Raw genomic sequence first — 20,728 nt, forward strand, 5'->3', positions numbered from 1 at the left:
GTGTTAGCACCAGCCCAATCCCTATGGTGACCTGGCTCTTTCACAAATTATTAGAGGACAATTTTGAAGGCTCCTGTGGATTTTCTCCTGAAGGATTGTAGCAAACCACAATGTGTTTAAAGTCCTTTGGACTAAAGTGCTGTGAACTAGTGCTGTGACAGTAGTGGAAGCTCTTTCTCTTTCTGTGTCGATCCCTCCCTCCCTGTACCTCTCGCCTCCTCTTCTTTCCTTTCATTCTGCAGAGTGCAGCCGCACAGAGAGCAGCTTTCTGGTGTTTGTGGAGCCAAGTGGAAGTTGAAGAACGCTAAGAACGCTAAGGACTCATCAAAGATCTGGGCATTGTGAGTGTGGAAGAGTGGAGTGAAGAGTAGGAGAGTGACAGACCAGCTCTCTCCTTCACTATCCGGGCTTTTCTGCCGCTTTTCATCCCTCCACTTTATCATGGATCTCAGGAGTGAAAAATTATGGAGAGTTATTGCACAGGTTGTCCTGATACTTTTCAACTCATACAGGGACACAGAAGCAGGTGAGTACTTTTCTTCAGTTTATGTTGATTTCATATGTCTGAGAAAGATTAGATGTGAGTTATTTTTGTAATGTATAAAAACTGAGGTTGTTGTTCATGTTATATCACTGAGTTTTCTGAAAAGCATTTAAATTTTGTGAACATGCACAGCAATGTTTTTGCATTGATTTTGTGTCACGCATAATTCCTGGTCTGGCTTACATGTGAGCGAGTGCAGAAGGAGCATGTGAGTGGGCTAAGTGAATGAGAAACATTACAAGGCTGTAATGTTTCCACCTTGTGCACTGGATCTGCATGCTGTGGAAGTATAGCTGTGGGACTGTAAAGCAGAAAGCAAAATAAGCATTTCAAAATCTTGGATTTATTTTGGAGATTTGAAAATTTCACTGTTTTTTTAAAAGCAAAATTCCGATGAAGCAGCTTGATTTGCTTAACTTTTCATTGTACATTTCTTTTCTTCCGTGAAACAAAATAAATTGAGTCAATTGATTCGTGTTCATAGACACGACTTTTGCTCTTTTTTGTGTAACTCAGAGTAACTCAGTGTCACAGCATTTCATGAAGTGGTCACAGACTGTTGCATCACATTTGATTGAGTTGGAAAATTATGCCACGCACCCAACAAACAAACTTGGGCCACACCAGCCCATTAGATCACCGTGTTCCAGAAAGCATACCGGTGACAATACAGCTAACACAGTTGAATAATATGACTATCAGAGGTATACTTGAACAAATTAGATCTATTAAATATCAAAGGAAACGTCGTGCCACTGAGGGATTCAGAGAGGGCAGAATAGGACAAAGAAATGGCAGAGGTTACCACAAGAGATTTATATTCCACTAGACAGACCCCAGCAGCTACACAAAGGTACATTTATTGGTTTAAACAGAGTGAAATAAAGGAGATGAAGAGAGCTCTTTGTCCTCCATGAAATGGTTAAGACTCAGTGGAGTGCCAATCATCATCTACGTGCAGAAGAAAGGGAATGCTGCTTGCTGTGAAAGCAATAAATTGTACTTGCAACCTATTTTTGCCCTCATGGAGAGCAAATATATAGTGCATCATTCACTCTCCAGAGCCTTGAACTTTGTGTTAATGCTGGGCCAATGCCACAGGCAAGCTTTGACTACAGCTATTGGAGGAACAAAGGATGTATAACCTCTGTGAAAGGGTAGATGTTCTGTTTCTGCAGCTGGTCACTGGGACCATGCTCAGCGCTGAAGCAGAAGTGTATTTCTCTGGATTTGTCACACAACTAAACAAACGACTAAATTACCTGCCATTTGAGCCACCTGATAGTAATCAAATCTGATATGATTAGTTCTGTTTTACTTATACAAGATCTGTCAGTCTTAACATTTTATGGCATTTTCTTTTGACCGATTTCTACACAGAGATTAAAAAAAAGTTTTTTCACTAATTCTTGTAACATTGATACTACAGCTGTTGAGTGAGAACATCCTGATATTTCACAATGTGGGCAATAAGTATTAAAATCCCCTAATGGCAGCTAAACCATCATCAAGTCATTAATGTTGAATAAAGACTAATTCACATGCTCTTAAACAGCAGGAGGTGCTGATGACTCTGCTGTAGAGGAAGCATTACAATGGGATGAGAACAATAATGTGTGTTACCTTCACTGTAATCTTTTAAAATAGTTAGATATTACTCTAGTGTAAGATACTAATTATCGTCATGACTGTTTTTAATGAATCATTATGATCATTGACTCATCTTTTTTATGGTTTCTGTATGTTAAATGTAATATTTTAACAGTAAATACATGATCGTATTACAAGATACGTATAGTTCATGCATCTTGTATCTGTCCGGGTCAAAGTCATGCATGAAGAATAACTCATTTATGGTGTTGCACCAAAGCAACTGCTAAGTCAGCAGCTGCCACTGGCTGTAAGTTTAATCTGCGACTGTCGGGAGAGCAGTTGTGGTTCAGTAGTGGGATCACCAAGGTCAAAAAAGGAATGATGATTGTGAAACAGCAAAGATGACAGAGTAGGACGCCCAGCAGAGCCTCTGACTGGAACAGAGAGAGGTGGAAAATGAAGAATGAAAGCCAATGTCTGCTCCACATTAACCTTACATTTAATGCTTTAACAATTATGACAAAAAGCTCCCAATTTCAACAAAGAATTTCATTCAAAATGTGATTATTCAACCTTTTAAGAGAGCCCATAGACAGGAAAATTATTCTAAAATGAGGGAACATTTTAATACAATGTATCAAAGTATGTAAACACTTTTCAACATGTCGAAGTTTTTAAACTTTTGTGGAGACATTTTATCTATTTGATTCGCATGCAGTGCCAGTCCTTCTTTTAGGCAGTCGCACAGAGCGTCATCTGCTAAAAGACGCCATCATATCAAGTTAAATTTATCCCAACGGGTGTTCAGAATAAAGAGGCAAAAGCCATTTTAGGTGAGAGGAGAGAGGTGAAATCAGAGTGTTTTTCTTCTCTTATCCCTGTACCACTGTCAGTGTGAGACTATGTGAACTAAAATAGCTGTTCAAGTTCAACGTTAGCTTACTCGTTGCTTCCTGTTAGTCTTCTATTCATCCTTCAGATTTAGCTGGCAGGCCTCAGTCATTTTTCCCTCCATTGACGCTCCCCTCTGAAGCCTGCTTTTGCTTTGGTACACAACTTTGTGTCGATTTATGTCTTGCTGTCTGCTGTGGTAACGTTGTTGAGTAGTTTTGCACGTGTCTGTAACTGCATGCATCTGTAATCGTCTTCAAGATTCAAGAAGCTTTATTTATCCCGAGGGAAATTGCTGTGCAACAGTTATTATAAAATAAAATGAACTATAAAATAAAATGAAATAAAGCTAACATAAAATAACATAAGTAACTGAGTACAATATGCGCAGTGTGCAGATTAGCAGCCTCAATGAAAAGCAGTTGCATTAGTTATATGTGGTGTCTATGCCTGTGATGGGTGCAGAAGTCGTTGCAAGGTCAGACGAAGGCACAATTAAGCCTAACACGTCCACTGTCAACAAGAACGTTCTTCAATGCCTCGAGAAAGAGCAACACGTTAATGCACAACACTGCTTACAAGGATCTTGACGCTTTGTGATGAAATTTTTGCAGAATTTGTTGTCATTGCCTAATAATGCTCTCATGCTATTCTGGAGCGTTTTCTCACTAATCACTGCCAGTTTGGCCCTAAATCAAGCACACTTGATGTAAGATAAAGTATCTAATGATGAAGCAAAGTGGGCTTCCACACTGCTCTGTCTTCTCACACAAAAGTGGTGCAGACAATGTTTCCCTCACCCCATCTCTCCAGGGCTCGTTATCTCCTTTCCCAGCTGATGTGGAGTCAGTGAAGTGTGTGTTCTAATCGGAGCCTAATGACAGATAACATCTCATCCTCCCAACCTGTGTGTGTCTGTCTGGGTGTGTCTGTGTTCATTTGTGTCGGGTTTGTGCCTGATCACGTGTCAGTGTGAGTGTGTGAGAAGTACTTATATATATATAATGTAATATATATATATATATATATATATAAAACAGGGCAACTAAGGAATTTTAAACAGTGTTCACACATGGCTAAAGCTGTGGTGTGTGTGTGATAAGATAACGCCCCCCAAAGAGAAGTTGCCAGGGTAAAACTAATGTGTCGGAAGGTGCTGGATCCAGAGAGAACCAGCAGAGGAAGTGTTCTTCCTCTTCTTTTTGCTAAGCAGCCTTTTCCTCCCCCAAATCTTCCTGATCTGAAGATGTTGGTGGGTCCTGTTATTCAGCATCGGAGTGACAGCTGGAGGTTGGAAAAGTCAAGTCAGTTCAATTCAATAATACTTTATTAATCTTAGAGGAGAAATTATATTGATGAAGTGTAAGTTATCATTAAAGATATATTTATGTAGATTTATAGAATGATAACAACAAATAAATCAGCTGACAAACATGTAGAAAGTTGAAATGTAGCAGAAAGGAAGGTGTAGCAAAAATCTTCAGAGGGCGCAATCAGTGGATGGGGGTGTTCTTTTGTAGCATGGCAATAACTTTGCTGATGGGTGCACATGGAGCATTGACAGGTGACACAGGTGAACTCTCTCAGGAGACAACATGGACAGGAAATCACAGCCAACAGTTCTGCATCTGGGTGCAAAGATGCTCCTTCTCCATAGCATGTCCAGGATTACAATAATCTCACACTTCCTACAATGATCAGGGGAGGAATTTGTTTAAATTTTCTCCTCTTTTCTCTCCATGTTTTTCCTGCTTTGCACCCACAGCATCTCCTCCTCAGCCAGTCTAGTTTTGGGGTCTCATTCCACACTTTTCTTGGACTTTGGAAATAAATTGCTCCAACATGCAAATTTTTTCCAGCTGCAAAAGTAATGGATCATGGATCATTACCGACAAAAAAACATTCCCGCTGGAAAGCATCTAAAGTAGTATAGCAAAGTGTTTGAGAAATTTCATTTTTCAGAGAAACAAAGCTAATTAACTGATCTCATGGAGATGCAAAGAAAGACAGCTTGTTTAGAGCTACTGCTGCAGGCTGCCACTAGTATGGTGCCATCCCAGAGCTGAGGCCTAAAACTGTGAACCTGAATAAGGTAGAGGAATGCATTTTTCAAAGATGAGGCCTTGAATGGAAATTTCTGATGAATTTGGGGTATACACAATGGGACAGATTGCAGTAACAATGTAATTAATTACTCTAACTTCGTTAAGGCTAACTTTTCTTATTTGGAGTACCTGTGCTTCACTCATGTGACAGCTTTAGTTACTTTTAAGATAATGATTTTAAAATACAATACAATTCTATTTATATAGCACCAAATTATAACAAATGTCATCTCTTATTTGTATACAAATACATAACAGCCGTGTCTCATGAGAACATTTGAAATGGAGAGAAAACAAAGCTAAAATCTGTAGTTTTTTCAATGCCATTAATGTGTGTTGAGCAGAGTAGTAGCAGCCTATGATTCATTATTACAGGGAAAACTTTGATTCAAGCCATGAACCCTTAACCACCTTTTTTTTTTTAAAGTACTTACCCATTATCTAAACCATCTTTTTTTTTTAAGTAAAGCTACTTTATGGCACCAGTGGTCAGGACGGGACTTTCCCACTTGGTGGTCGGATGTGTTGCGTCATTTCACATAAAATAGGAATGTAGGCTGCATTGTATGGCGCTTATGACACATTTTACAGAGGAAGAGCTGTTAATGTTTGTCTTTATTTGACTTGATTAAAAAGTATCTTTGGTAACTGTTTGAAAAAGAGTGAAAATAATGACATTTCATAGTTTAAAATTTCCTGTCGTTTTGCCTCGTATTTGCCTCATACAGGAAAACATTATGATGGTGTCTTTCTGAGCTCTAAGATTATTTATCTGAGATTCTGAACCATTCAACTGAGGAAATAATCATCAAATTAATGACGATAATCTAAAATCATGTTGAGGTCCACCTTCATCAGTTACATCGATTAAATAATTTCTCATTATATTCCCATTATAACATGCATAATGTAATAGATAGAGAGATAGTTTATTTATCACAGTTGCATTGGCAATATAGCAAACTAATGGTGCAAAATATGATAACATATATTATTATATAATAATATAATATGTATTATCACATATGTATGCAGTATTATATTTAAAAAAAAAGAATAATGATAATAAATAAGGAAGGATATAGAATAGTAATTAATCATAACATAATTAGATGGTCCATCTACTGATGGTGTGTGGCCGTGTGTACTCCATCTCTCGCCCAATGGCAGCTGAGATAGGCTCCAGCCCCTCATATCCCTGGATTGGATTAAGACGGTATAAGAAAAATGGACAGATGTCTGGATGGATGGCTGGGGGGTATATACAGATGGGCTGTGCACAAACTGATAAAGATTGTAAGGTATAGTCACAGGGGACTGTTTCTTGCTAAAGAACCAAAGCCTCTGATTACTTGGTGTAACACTGAGAAAGACAAGCCAACTGATGTACATAATCGTGCATAAATGCATACAGGAGTATAAAAAGAAAACATGGAAATAAACAGCTGCAGGGAGATAAATGGCAGGAGAAAATCCATCCATTTTCTACACCCAGTTATTTCATTTCAGGGTCGCTGGGGGGGCTGGAGCCTGTCCCAGCTGAAATTGTCTGAGAAGCAGGGGGCACCAGTCCATCACAGGACTGCACGGAAACAAACAACTTCACATGCTCACGCTCACTCCTACAGTCGATTTAGGACCAATTGACCTGACATGCATGTTTTTAGACGGTGGGGGGAAGCTGGAGAACCCGGGAAGAACCCATGCATGCACGGGGAGAACGTGCAAACTCCCCACGGAAAGGCCCCGGCCTGGATTTGAACCTGGAGCTCCTTCACTGTGAGGCGAATATGTAAATAAATAAAAAATTATTCAGTGATAAAGTATCAGCACAAAGTTAAATGGATGCAGATAGAAATGAAAGCAGGAACAATTAATTTCATATTCTGTTCCACAGTTATTGAATTACTGATTCGTAATACTTGGCATATACATTTATTGATTGAGTCATTTATATATTTTTATATTTATTACCAGTCTCTCGAAGCTTTGCATTAAAAACAAACAAACATTGCTCACAGGAAATCATCACAGGGCGTCTTTTCTTTAGAAAGTGAACAAAGTGCTGCAAAGCAAACTACGAAACAAAAATGATAGCTGTTTGTAACTTAATCCAAACATTTCCAAACGGTCTCATGAAAGTCGTCTTTCAAGTATTCGTCTACCTTCTGCTGTAGCAAGTAGACAAGCTCAGGATGACAGGTTATGAGTCCCCGCCTACAAAACCACACTGTCCTCGATGGGATGATGATGAATGATTCATGAGACACTGGAGTTAGAGATGGTGGAGATGAGCAAAGTCAGAGAGAGCTGAGGAGGACCCTCCTTGTCACATTTCTTCTTTAATGTCATGTATAGATATGTGAGTTCAGAGAATTGGAGTAATGAAGGTGAGCTGATTGAGTCGAGGCTACATTTATGGCTGCAGCGGTCATCTGGGTGAACCTGGATCCATCAGTCAGGAATCTGAGTAGTTCAGTGATAAAACCATCATCAGTCTGTAGTCTAATGTCTGGCACTTTAAATGCATCCTCATTCTTTTCTTCAGAGTTATATCATCATCTTAGATCACTCTTAATTGCTCCAATATTGTCAAACTCTGTTAAGTTAAAAGGTGGAGTAAACAAACATGCACATTCGCATCTCCAATCAATTTGTAGTCCAAAATAAGATGTGACAGTAATGAAGAACACAATGATTAATTAGGAATGATGGTGTTGATGATGCTGATGATAGATGGAATTTATAAGCTAAAGACAATTATAATAAACTGAAGAGAATGAAAAATGATTAGAACAAAGCGAAGAAGACGATAAACAAATGAATAATGTTGATGGAGATAACTGTCATAATGAAGAGAAAGAGGAGGGTGATTAAGAGGATCAGCAGTAACAAGAAACACAAGATGTTGCACAAAACTGCTCCAACACAAGCATTTCTGTAAGAAGTATTTTATTCACAAAATATACAAATTCCTCCTGTGCTCAACGTTTCTCTTGTTTTTGTCTACACTGTGATACCATATACTCTGCTGACCCATGCTTTATTTCCACCTGCTTGAGTATAGTGTATTAACAGAAATCTGTCCATAACACACATGTTTTAGAAGAGCAGGACCGATGTGGTGCATTCAGAGTTCTGGGCATAAATTAGCTTCAGTATCTGAATGCTTTGTCATCTCCACATTCTTTTACACTGTAAACTGCCATCTGTTCCCTTTACTCTCCAGGCTGCCACCAAGGACTGTGTAATTAGATCAGATGCAGCTTCTTGGTAAATGTGAGTGCAGTCTAAATGTTTTTTGTCTTCAAGGCTGTGGCTGACACTGAACACCACAGGGAAAAGCTCAGTAAAAGCCAAAACTTAAAGATACAACAGAGATGAAGTATCTGGCAGGTAGTTTAGATTAATGACATAATGAGGCAGTGGTGAGAGCACAGAAAGAGGAAAGTGCACCTGCAGGTTCTCCAGTTAGAGTATTGTTTAGTTCCAGTTAAATGTTGTGCAAATGTTAAAGGATTTCTCTGAAACCTATTGTAATAATCTGCATTAAGGGAATTTTACTCATGTTAATAATAAAAAAAATAACTTAACCACCGCCTGATTTTCTTATTGTTCCACAGTTGTAAATGTTAAGGATTTTCCTTAATAGAGACATTATTCTGAACTCAAACTAAGACAAACGGGAGCAAGAATCTGCCCTAAAAACGCCCTAAAAAAGTAATTTGGAAATTCAGCTGTAACTACAAATAGCGTGACTACTGTTTGCAAACATCACAAACAATCAAGTAATTGTATGAAATTGAACTACTAGAACTTTAATAAAGATTAGATATCAGGGGATTTTTATTTTATGTGTCTCTTTGCAAAAAAAATCTAGTTTTTAACTGTGTTGACATGTCATTAAAATGTTTTTTTAAGCAAATTCACCATCCGTGCAATGACTGGGGATTTCTGCTCTGTTATATCTGCTAAAGGTCCACTCAGGATGTCCAACATTCAGAGGACATTGAAAACTTAAAGGTTAACCTGTTGCCAAACCACTGAGAACTTGGATACGACCAGGCATAAAGCCCAGTTTTTTCACATCACAATCAAACATGTAACGCTCTGAGTTGAACTCCTGAAACAACATGACTGACATAAATGGTTTAATCACAAGTATTCTGATACACACATCATTGAAAAAAACACAATTACAATATGTGATTTTATGGATGTACATGTAACAACATACACACACAGCCAGAAAAGTCCTAAAGTTCCTTCATAGGCTAAAGAAGAAAATGTTATTCTCGTGACCAAAAGAGGACGTTCCCTTGACACATGTTTTAGTACAAAAGTCCTGAACTAATCCTGACTGCATGCAGCATGTGGCTGTACAGTTAATTTGCATTTCATTTGCATCCACTGTGAGTACAATTGGCTGTGACTAGGCTCTAGCTAGTGGGACTCGAACAGGGCTGAGCTCAGCTTCCAGCTAACTTCTCTTTGTAAACCATACAAATTGATTGATTGATCATCAGATAACTGTTGAGGTAGGCCTTCAGAAACATGTGGGTGCAAGCCGCACTGAATTTTATCAAACACAGCCAATACAGTGCGGTTGATCTGTGCTCACACCACTGTGTCAGCAGAGCAGCTTGAAATATATTGGTCTGTTTCACTGAGGCGCTGACAGCTCAAAAAGTGCTGATCACTGGCTTAGCCCGTGCACCGCTTTGGAAATCAATAGAGTAAGACAGAAGAAAGGCATAACGATTATTATTTTAAAACCTCTCAGCAGGTGATGGTGTATTATAAAGTCTTTATGACAGACGCTGCGGGGTGAAGCTTTTCTGTATCGACTGTATTAGCAGCGAAATAGACAGTTGTCTGTCACAATGACACTCACTCACACCGGGATAGTATAGATACCCCAGCATGGATGACAGAGGCATAAGTTAAGAGTTGTTTTGTTTTCAGATTAGTTTGATCCTGTTTGCAGTCTTCTGCTGGTGAAATACAGTGATGCCTTCAGAACCCTGAGGTTATTTTCACAGATGTTAAATTTGTTTTTCCAAATGACAAGAAAGACTGTTGTGTCCTGCAAATTATGCTAATGACATGTACTTGTCCTTCGAGTACATGTCATTACCTTGAAGCTACAAGTAACTTCTAGACATTCCATTAATAAGAAAGGCTAATGTTTTGATGGGTTTAATATTTAGCATCATAAAAATGCTAAACAGGGACATCAACAAGCTCTTCCATCAATGCACTAATGACTTTTACTTGTTTTGTTCATTTTCTGTTATTTGTCTTATTCCCTCTCCACTTCGCTGAAGCAGTAGAGATACTTTTCTTAAAGGCACATTGACAGCCAGTGGTGATTATTCCCAGTGGCTCAGCAATTACAGCTTTAGACTTTCTCATCATGAGCCAAATTCTGTAAACTTTCCAGCAGTGAAGCAGTGGGAGTTTCAGTTTGCTGTCTGTGTAGGTGGGTTCAAAGTTAAAGCAGCAAACAGAATTTGGAGTGCTGATATAGTAATCAATAAAGTATAATAATATGCAAAGTATGTGTGCCTCCAAACTGACAAAAGTTTCTGTGACTCGTCGTATGTTACCAGATGCTTATTGAATCCATAAACTCTGCACTATGTGTGCCTCAAGAGTAGTTTTTCAGTTATGTCCTTGTACTTAACTGCACATGAAGGAAGAAGTGAGAGCACTTAAGGACGAGAATCAGTGCACACATTATTGGCATCAGCAGGAAGGATTTCCACCATTCCTGTTACCCAAAAGGTCCTGCAGTGGCTGCAGGCACTTGCTGTATTTTTAAAATCTTTCACCACCAAAGGGTCAGACCGTCCCATGAGGGGAGGAGGCTACTGTGCTTGGAGCAGAAGCTGTGGATTTTTGATGTGCACTGCATTTACAGATAAAACTAAAACCTCTGTGTATCTTTTTATTGTTGCTTTTTGGTTGTTTTATGAAGTCCCTGATTGTTTGAAACCATCAATTTAAAAAACACTTTCTGAACATGTACATCAGAGCAGAGATTTCTGTCTTTTATATGCGCCTCGATGAAGTCACACTTATTAAAAGTTGTTTTATTTATCAAACTGTGTACTTCACAGGTGACGTAAGCTTGGAGCAGTGTTTTTTTAGTACTTAGAGGGTACACGTGTGCAGTGTGATACATGATAGCTGCCGTGACTAAACAGAACAATTGAGCCCAACACAACATTCAGCCATTTGCAGAATAACTTTTATATGATTCAGCTGATCTCTTCGTTATCATGACTGTTCTGCAGGTGTCATCACAGGCTCTGCTGTGCTTGCCCGTCCAGCTGTTAGGAGGGCGCCTGGCTGGTAGCCAGGTGAGCTAGTAACACTCGAATGGCATGACAACAAGTCCAGGGGATCTACAGTAGGTTGTTTGGACCGAGTTGCTGACTTCTGCATACATCAGCCATATCTTGTAAACATAATTAAACTAGCTGGTAATAATTAAACTCAGCAGCAATGATTTTAAGGTCAACTTTAAGTCTAACTACATTTATAACTCAACTAGACCATGTAATTAAACTGTTGTTGTTGTCCCAGTATAAAAGCATCAAAGAGGAATTGATTTTTTTCATCGGAATAAATCAGAAAATATGCCCCTTTTGCTTCTTGGTATTGGGCTTTTTCTACTTGACCTATTGCATCCCAAACCAAAAAATTTACAGTTTAGCTGTCGGCAAATTAGTACCATAGTTGATGCTATCCCTTGTAGTTATTCTCTGTATCTCCAGCTTCTTCTTCTTCATACCCAACACATTCTCATGTCCAACTCTTCACCTACTGCTATTTTTTCCAGGAGCTCCTTGAATCAGTTTTCAACACCGAGATACCACTGTTTCATCGATTTCAGATGAACAAAATTTATTTTCCTTCAACAGTAAATATCAACAGAAATGTGCCATTCTACAGTGCTAGCTTCTGAATGAGTACAATGGCTGCATAAGAAGGTTTGAGGGCAGGAGGGAGACTAAACTTCTACGTGCACTACTTATATTCATGTCCAACCTTGAGAGTGCTGTTTTTCAGTTCTCATTTTTTGGTCTTCGTTTCGACTGTCTTTGCTGTAAAACTGTACTACTTTGTCTGGCATTAAAAGTACTTGGTGAAGGTTAGCTGAGCGATTACTATCATATATATATATATAATAGCAATATATGAGTATTATTACTGTAGAGGTGCTCGTCTCACAGCTCAATAGGTGATGAGTTCCTTCGCACAGCCAGAAACACAAAGTCTGCTCTGTTATATCTCTATTTTGAAAATAAGGTGGTGAACTTTCACATGCACTTCATAGCAGAAAGCGTCTATAGTCACTTTGCATTGCTTATTTTAGTCATCATTTTATTACCTATGGCACAGCTTACAGAGACCTTGGCATTATCGTCATTTCTATTACTTCTGGGTATTTCTCATAAATCCCCAGTCTCTGCTGCGAAGCGGAGGATGGCATTTGCTAAAAGCTCTATTGAGCATTTTAGAATTTAGTCAATTATAATTAAAATGACATCTACATAGCATAAATGTCAAATGTGATGTGAAAGTTCTGTACTGTATATTGCATGCACTGCTTACTCACTCTGTTTCTCCGGATTTTCACTATATTAGGTTTAAACTTTAATGAATGCATCGGCAGTAGGCTAAAGGGCTTTATTTCAGGTCTATGAGCTCTAAACCGTAACTCTCATCAGAGTAAAAACCTGTCTTCGTTATAAATCCAGCCACTGAAATGTTCACTTTCCGTTTCTGTTTGTTAGGGTTAATCTGTGATGACACTAATAATGGACAGTTATTAAAGCTACAGTTTAATAGCTGTCACAGTACCTGTGCAGATCTGAAACAGTACAGTATTTAATGACTTAAGAAGAGAACTCAGAAGGTGGTAATAAGTGCAAAATGTAGTCTGGCTAAGGCAGTGATTTTGACTTGTTGGTGTGTTTAGTGTTACTGTCTGCACACAACACTGTAGGAATATTATACACTCGTGAGTCACTGAGTGACTCGTGAGTGTCGTGACTATGGGTTTTTTGTGTTTTAGGCTTCTGTTTAGTCATTAGATAAACCATAGTTTCCTTATGTCTCATCTGTTAGTTTTGTTATGTGTTTAATTCCTTGTTTAAGTCATTAGTTTTGTTATAGTTTCCTTAGTTTTCATGCCCTGCCATTTAGCTCACTCACTTCACCTGTGCTTTCCCCCTCAGCTGCACTCCATCACTAATCACCTCCCTTCAGTATTTAGTTTCCAGGTTTCCCCTTGCACTGGGCCAGATCCTCACCTTTATTGATGTCACGTCAGGTTTGGTTGTATCAGGCCACTGCCATAGTTTTAGTTAGTTACTGGTTAGTCCTAGCCATGTTTTGTTTTGTTAGTTTTTCAAAATCCAGTTTAGATTTCTTGTATTCCGGCTCAGCTTTGTGTTGAATTTGTTTCAATGAATCAAGTTTTACTTTCTAAAAATATATCTATTTCCGGGTCCTACCTCCACGCCAAGCCACACCACAGCAACCACAGCCTCCCTGCTTCTGACTCAGAGCCAAGGAGTGGCCATGGGGTGCCAGGCCAACCCCACATTAAAGCCTCTTCATCCCACATAACCATTAGACAAGTCCTTCGGAGGTTACTTGTGTACTCATAAAAGTAGAGCTGCACATGTAATTATTTTCAATTTGCAAACTGAATGTAGAAAAAGCAGTGTACAATTTCTTTTTAATGATTTTTTTTAAACGAGCTGCACAATGGTGTGATGTCGCCTCACAGCAAGAGGGTTCCAGGTTGGCATGTTCTCCCCATGTATGCGTGGGTTCTCTCCGGGTACTCTGGCTTCCTCCCGCCGTCCAACGGATTAAGCGGGTATAGAAAATGGTTTGATGGATGATTTTTTTAAAGCTTAGTCCACGGCAACCCATCAGTGTCCAGGCCAAAGTTTGCCACCTTGCGAATTGCAAGTGAACCAACTGTGCATGATCTGGGAAACAGAAGTGATAACTGCTGAATGGAAGCCTCGTTCCATGAATATGTGAGCAGCTTGTATCGAGAAGATGCTGTGCAATGTTTGTCTTGTGATTCATCATTAAAAGTCTACAAAAAGCACAAGCTAGTAAATAGGAATTTTAGAAGGGCTTTTCTGCTTTTATTGACAGCACATCAGCTTCTTCATGCCTTGAAAAGTTGCCAATTTCTCCTCTAACTCAGTGCAAGCCATTACATTACAGATCAACTCACACCTCCATCACATGAATGGCTGCACGAGCACATCGCCAAAGCTCAAACTGGTCTGACCACGCAGATGTGGAAACCTTGAAATGACTCCAAAAAGCTCTGTTGGGTTTTTTATCTGCATCACGATTTAATTTCCTCAACATTACTGAGCATCAGATCACATTAAGAAGTTACAGGCACGACCCCTGAAGTCCCTGTGATAAAACCTCCCTCCTCTGCTTGAATATCAGGTGGGAGGGACGAAGATACAGCAAGTGGAGTTTAGGGGAGGAATTGAGTGTATTGAGGAGTGTAAGGGGATTGTGTCCTGTACTGCAAAGTCACAAAAAGATGTTTGATGTATGAAAACAAAAACAATGGTTGTGTGGGGGCATTACATCTTAGCACTCTTTCCTTTCATTAGATATACTTGAAAAGCACTGAGCAGAAGTGTTCCACAGACTGGAGGAAAATCATGCCCACAGGGCCAAATTAAATGGTTGAGCAAGATGTAAAAGTCTTGTACTATACATTTCTTTTTGGGGACATCTTAATCACTGTAATGAAAGAAATGCTAATTCTGAGAAGAGCTCTAAATTCTGAAGACCTTCATGATACAGAGTGGCTAATCTCTGTAAACAGACTCCCTGCCAAGGCTGTGGTTCAGTGGAGCTGTTTTGTTACAGCAAAGAAATGTCCAATAATTATTTGTGACATTGGCAAAAGTCTCCAGCAGCTGCTGTTTGACTGCTGCAGAGTTGTTGAGATGAGAGAAAAACGTTTAACACTGAAATGGATGCGAAAGTAGTCTTATGTTTACTGTTCACAGAAACGCTCACATACTCTAACAGACGGTTGTTTTAGTTGGTTAGGAGTTATTTGACTTTTAGAGCTCTGCATGGACAAGCGCCAGCATACATCAGAGAACTTTTACATCCATACGTCCCCAGCAGGTCCCTGGGGTCATGTTATCAGGGCCTGCTGGCTGTGCATCATACAAGGCAACAGATGCCCCCAGACTCTGGAACTCTCTTCCACTGAGCCTGAGATCTCAGTGATCTCTTTTAAAAAACAGCTAAAAACTCATCGTTTTAAACTGTAAACAACACCCACATAAATAAAACAAGGATGAAAGTCATTCTTGAACAAACTATGACCACTGATGATGTCCTCAGAAATATTGTTTCTCCGCTCTGGCACATTTTAAACATGTAGACGATCCTCAACACACTTTGTGTATGTATGTAGTGCAGAGTGGAGTAAGATGAGCCAGTTGGGTATGTCGACCCACCTTCTGTATCTTGACAACCATGCACTATTTTTTGTCATGTGACCATTCATTTTGGAAACACCCATCATTTCTGCCAGACTGTAAAAAGAAACAGCATCTGGTAGAAGTGATTCTGACATCTAATAAAATGGCTGCTACACCAACACCAGTTTATCCAGGTTTAACAACAATTATGTTGCATGTTGGTAATTTGTCTTGCGAAATGTTAGTTTGAATTTGTAAGCTACGCAGTTATCAACTATGGGGCAAAGTGAGCCCAATGCTGTGGGGTAAACAGAGCCAGGTTTGTCTCACGGTCCACAGTTTTTTGTGAATTGATTTTCTGTCCTTTGTTCTTCATCTTTTCTCTGGTTTAAGTATTTTTTGTGTCTCGGTCTCTGTTCTTGGTTGGCATTTTGTTTGAGCTTTTCCCATGTATTCTGTTGTAGTTTCAGTCCTCAGTGTTTAGATTGCCCCAGTTGTCCTCACTTCCCCTGTTCCCTTGTCCTCAGCTCCACACACATCTGCTCACTGTCAATCTGTCACAGCTGCAGTCACTTACTCATTAGCGCCCCAGTATATATGCTCTTTTTTTCCCTGCGTTGCTTTCAACATTGATCTTCTCCAATGTTCTGTTTCTCTCGTCTGGTTATCTGCCTGTCTCGCTGTTCAATTATTCAAGCTTTTTGTATTTCCAGTTTTGTTCGTGGATTTCCAACTCAGCCGCACTTTTGGTTTCTGTTCATTCCATCATCTTTTGGCTTCCAGACTGCTGATCTTTAACTTGGGTTTGCTATAATCTTCCACCAATAATAATGTAACAGTTTGAGATTGGAGGAACTGCAAGAAGGGAGTAACATTTCAGATTTCACTGCCCTGCTTGGATAATGTGACCAGATTTCTGAAATGAAAATTGGGGATATTTTCAATGTGGCGGTGAAAAATCTGCCGAAAAACACAACAAAACAAAACCTGCCAGTTCACACAAAATAAATAAGTTAATACACAACATACCATTTATCGTGGCCTTGGTCTCCTTTTCTTTCCCTCTAGATTGTTGTTGTTGACGCTGCTGCGTTTATACGTCATATGACGTCTTCTCTGGCGAAGTGTGAAATGGCTACCGTAATAACTGGTGTTCCTTGAGTCTACGCACTTTTCCCCCCATTTAGTGTCAAAATCGGGGACAGCTTTGTCCAGGGACAGGTCCCCAGAAATCGGGGATGTCTGGTCACCTTATAGTTGGATAAAGAGAAAGTTGGAAAGCCAGTTCTCAAAAGTGGGAAAAAAACGACTGGTTTGCATAAGACATAAATAATATAGAAATAAATATGTTAGCCTATTGATCATTGAATTGATCACTGAATTAGATCTTCAAAAGATTTAATCAGTGGTTAGCGCCATCGCCTCACAGCCAGAGGGTTCCTGGTTCGAATCCTGGCTGGGGCCAGCTGGAGATGGACTGGTGACCTGTCCTCTCGCCCTGCCTCTCGCCCAATGACAGCTGGTTAAGGCTCCAGCCTCCCACAACCCTGAGTAGGATTAAGTGGGTTTAGAAAATGGAAGGATGGACGGATGGTGCATCTTACCCATTAAACTCATTCCAAACCTGGGGAAAATTGAGCAACAGGAAAAAAAATGTAGGAGCCTTTGTCATTGATGAACTCTGGTAGTAACCATGTTGCAAGTTGGTTGTAGACTTTCATTGTACTTGTGTTTAATCTTCCCTTATCTTGAGGAGTAAAAAATTACTCATCTTCCATTCCACCCTACATGATTATGTACATTATGTATAATCATATATGGCCGGTATATATGTTTAATGTCTAATATGGTCAACTTGTATAGAGCGGCTAGATTGTCTTTTCTAACTGAAAACTGGTAAAGTTTAGATCTTACCTACCCCTCCACTAAATTCAATGAGTTTTCAAGGCAAGTTATCTTTATACGTGTGTGTCTTTACACTCTGAGTGTCCTAAAATTTCCCTCATTATTTTCATGGTCATCTTTTTAACAGTGGGGAGTTCAACCTGATTTCAGCGTGTGCTTCTACATCCTGCTGCTTTATTAGAGGACTTTTTTGGCTCCACTGACTTCAGCAGTCTCAGCTCAGGACAAAATTTTGTTTTGTGCTTTGAAAGTTGCCTCCATTTTCAATTTCCCAGTAATTTCAATCAGCCGCTGGAAGTGAATTCACCCTCATTTCTAGGTCAGCAGAAATTTCTGATTAGAATACTATTAAAAATATTTTCTCGTCTTGTGCTACTCTCATACATCTTTTATCAATTAGTGAAGCCACCCTAACCACTGAAAGTGGAAAAGAGGTCAATCGACAGTGCTTGTCATAACAATTACAGTATATTGATGCGAGTTTAAAATCTGCCAAGTTAATCTCATGGGGGAATCATGCCTCAGCCATCGTTGTAAATAAAACTATAAAATTGTCCATGCATTGAGAAATTCGGTTTTAGGATCTAGACGCTAATCAATTTTCAACCTTTTCTTTACTCTTTCTTTTTTTGTTGTTCTCAGCATCAACACAAGCCAAATTTTGCATTGAAAAAGTGGTTTTAAACAGACCAAATCCTCCTGAAAAACAGTTAGACCTGATTTGTTGACACGTCTCATCACATTTGATATCAAACAGAAGACTGACATTTCTAAAGAGATCCAAGGATGAGAGATGGACAAATGATCATTAGAAACTCTATATGAAATGGAAGAACAAAGACTGGTTATGCAATAACAGCTGTCAAACATTTATTGATGCAAAATTAAAGACTTGATGACATATTATGCACACAACTGCTTTATTTTTTTGTATTTGTGTGGGAAACCTTTTAAATACAGTAAAGCACAAGAAATATTCTCTTCAATATCCGATAACAATATTCTACTTTTTTCCAAGGAGAACTGCAGTGGTGAACGCTTTTACAGATTGACTGAAGTTGGACATGTCTGTTTTAGACACACTTAGATATTTGGCTTCCACCAATTTTTTTTACTCTGAGCATGCCATTTTCTATGTTAATGAGCAGAAATAATCAGGTCAGAATTATGCAAAGAATCTACAACAATGCTCGATGATAAGAAAGTCTTGTGAAAGTCAAATTTTCAGAGTGAGTTTCCTTTACAGGAAAAAATCAAAGCTCAAAGCAGGAAGCATGAGTCTGATCAAATCTAGTATAAACAGAGTAAAAACGCCCCTAGATTCTAAATGTGCATAATTTTACAAATAGATATTTCGTTGCCAGTTATCTGAGATATTTGTCTCCCACCCATGAAGGAGACATCCACTGATTTAATACTTCAATTTATTTCACCACCAAGTATTTCAACTAAGCAAGCTACATGAGACATGAATGGACACCTTTCTGTGTAGCTTATGATGGATGATGTTAATGTACTGCCGGGAGCCATTTGTAAAGCTAATGTTTACATACATGCAGCGTGTGTCTGCAAGTCAAGTTACTGTGTAATGGGATTTTGTGTAATTATAATGCATGTCTAGTAGGTCCTCATATCATCCCTGCATAAACCGGGCTAGGAGACTTTGTTTTTCATGTTTTCTGTTTGGATACTGAGTGTTAAATGTCCATGTGCTGGTTTTAAATTTGTGTTTGTCATGTGATTCCCAGAGATGTGTCACAGTCCACTCGTATCCGGTCTGCTGCCATCGTCCTTCAGAAGCTCCTCACAGCTGTCAAGCAGTCATGGCCCGGGCTTTGCTAAGCTGAACCGGAGAGAAGGTGGGTAAAATCACTGCATATTGCAAGACTGAAATATTCAGCAGGTTCTACCCCTGCCTATCCCCCTTTTACCTTCTCTTTTGTTGTTGATTAAGCTGACATTAGCCCAATGTCATTTGTGTGTGTCCCAAATATATAAAAATACATATTTTGGTTTCTAGAAATATAAAATGCCAACACATTTGCCTGGCAACTGGGTTGCATTTTTCCTTCTTCAACATATCAGCTTCAGTAACAGTCCACTTGCTGCTTAATATATCCCACCTTGACAGATGCAAGATAATCCTTCATGCGATAATCATTGTTATCTACTGCGAGTGTCAGCGGTTTTAACGCCATCAGTTCTGCATGCATCTACCTTAAAATCCTCCTAGTATTAATACTTTGGCGCTTTGCACACAGATTGCTGACACACACCTAGATGAGCATCCTTAAAACAGCCTCCTTATACCTGACATCACATGTGATGTTAGAGAAGAATATACCAATGTTAAAGTCAGTTAAGGTTTAACTGAACATCATATAATCTTGATGAAGAACATGAGAACCCTCAGACATGTGCTATGTAACACAGGCCACTGTGTCACATTTTAAGTAGTCCATCGCTCACTCAGTTATACCCCCCCATTATTCACATATAAAATTTAGCAGTTCTGCATCAATAAATGATGGCTGCATCCTTGTCTTCTTCTCATTCTGTTTTACAATCTCCAGTGTTTTCAGTGGTTGTTCAGATCAAATAGTCTGTAAAAAGAAGCTCCCTGCTGTTTCTGCTCTGATGTGTTGCAGCTGCACTGCTCATGACACAGCACACAACATCAAAGACAAGTCTCACTTGGACTCACATCAACTGACACCACACAATGTGACTGGTGGACTAAAAGATAGAGAGTATGGCGGTTAGCGTTTCGTTTCTGCTGTGTTTTGGCGAATATTTTTCAACTGATGTTGGATCAAAGATCGATGTCACACGGTATTTGCTGATAGAGGGTCCAACTAACAAAAAAAAATCTTTCGTTCTTTTTTGGAGCTTTGAGGCATCTTATGTACTCTGATACCCGAGACAAAAATCAAATAAAAAACCCACAATGTTTCTGACCTTATAATGACAGAATCTCAATGATTTTACGCACCTGGAAGACTGGAGCCTGCAGGTTATTGATTTCTTAGTATGTTTGATGGCAAAAAGCTGTGAGCAAACCCACCCGCTGTGCTCCTTCACTTCTGTCAGCCTGCTCAGTCTCTTTTACCAACTTGAGTTTGATCCTCACAAAAAAGGATTGCATGCTTTCAGACAAGGATCAAATGCAGCTGATTGGCACAACATAA

At 39.2% G+C, this 20,728-nt stretch overlaps 1 protein-coding gene across 1 annotated transcript in view; it reads left to right on the forward strand.

The window, feature by feature from the left end:
- The first annotated feature begins 266 nt into the window (after window positions 1-266).
- The window catches only part of LOC140312783 (contactin-associated protein-like 4), a 62,332-nt gene continuing 41,870 nt past the window's right edge, over window positions 267-20,728 (forward strand). The window contains exons 1-2 of the mRNA XM_072390588.1: window positions 267-526; window positions 19,289-19,399. Of these exons, the coding sequence (XP_072246689.1) occupies window positions 442-526; window positions 19,289-19,399 (196 nt within the window). The 5' untranslated portion in view covers window positions 267-441. The remainder of the gene's footprint in view (window positions 527-19,288; window positions 19,400-20,728) is intronic.

This window comes from Leuresthes tenuis, unplaced genomic scaffold (genome assembly GCF_036924035.1).
Source record: "Leuresthes tenuis unplaced genomic scaffold, fLeuTen1.0.hap1 SCAF_8, whole genome shotgun sequence".
NCBI lineage: Eukaryota > Metazoa > Chordata > Actinopteri > Atheriniformes > Atherinopsidae > Leuresthes > Leuresthes tenuis.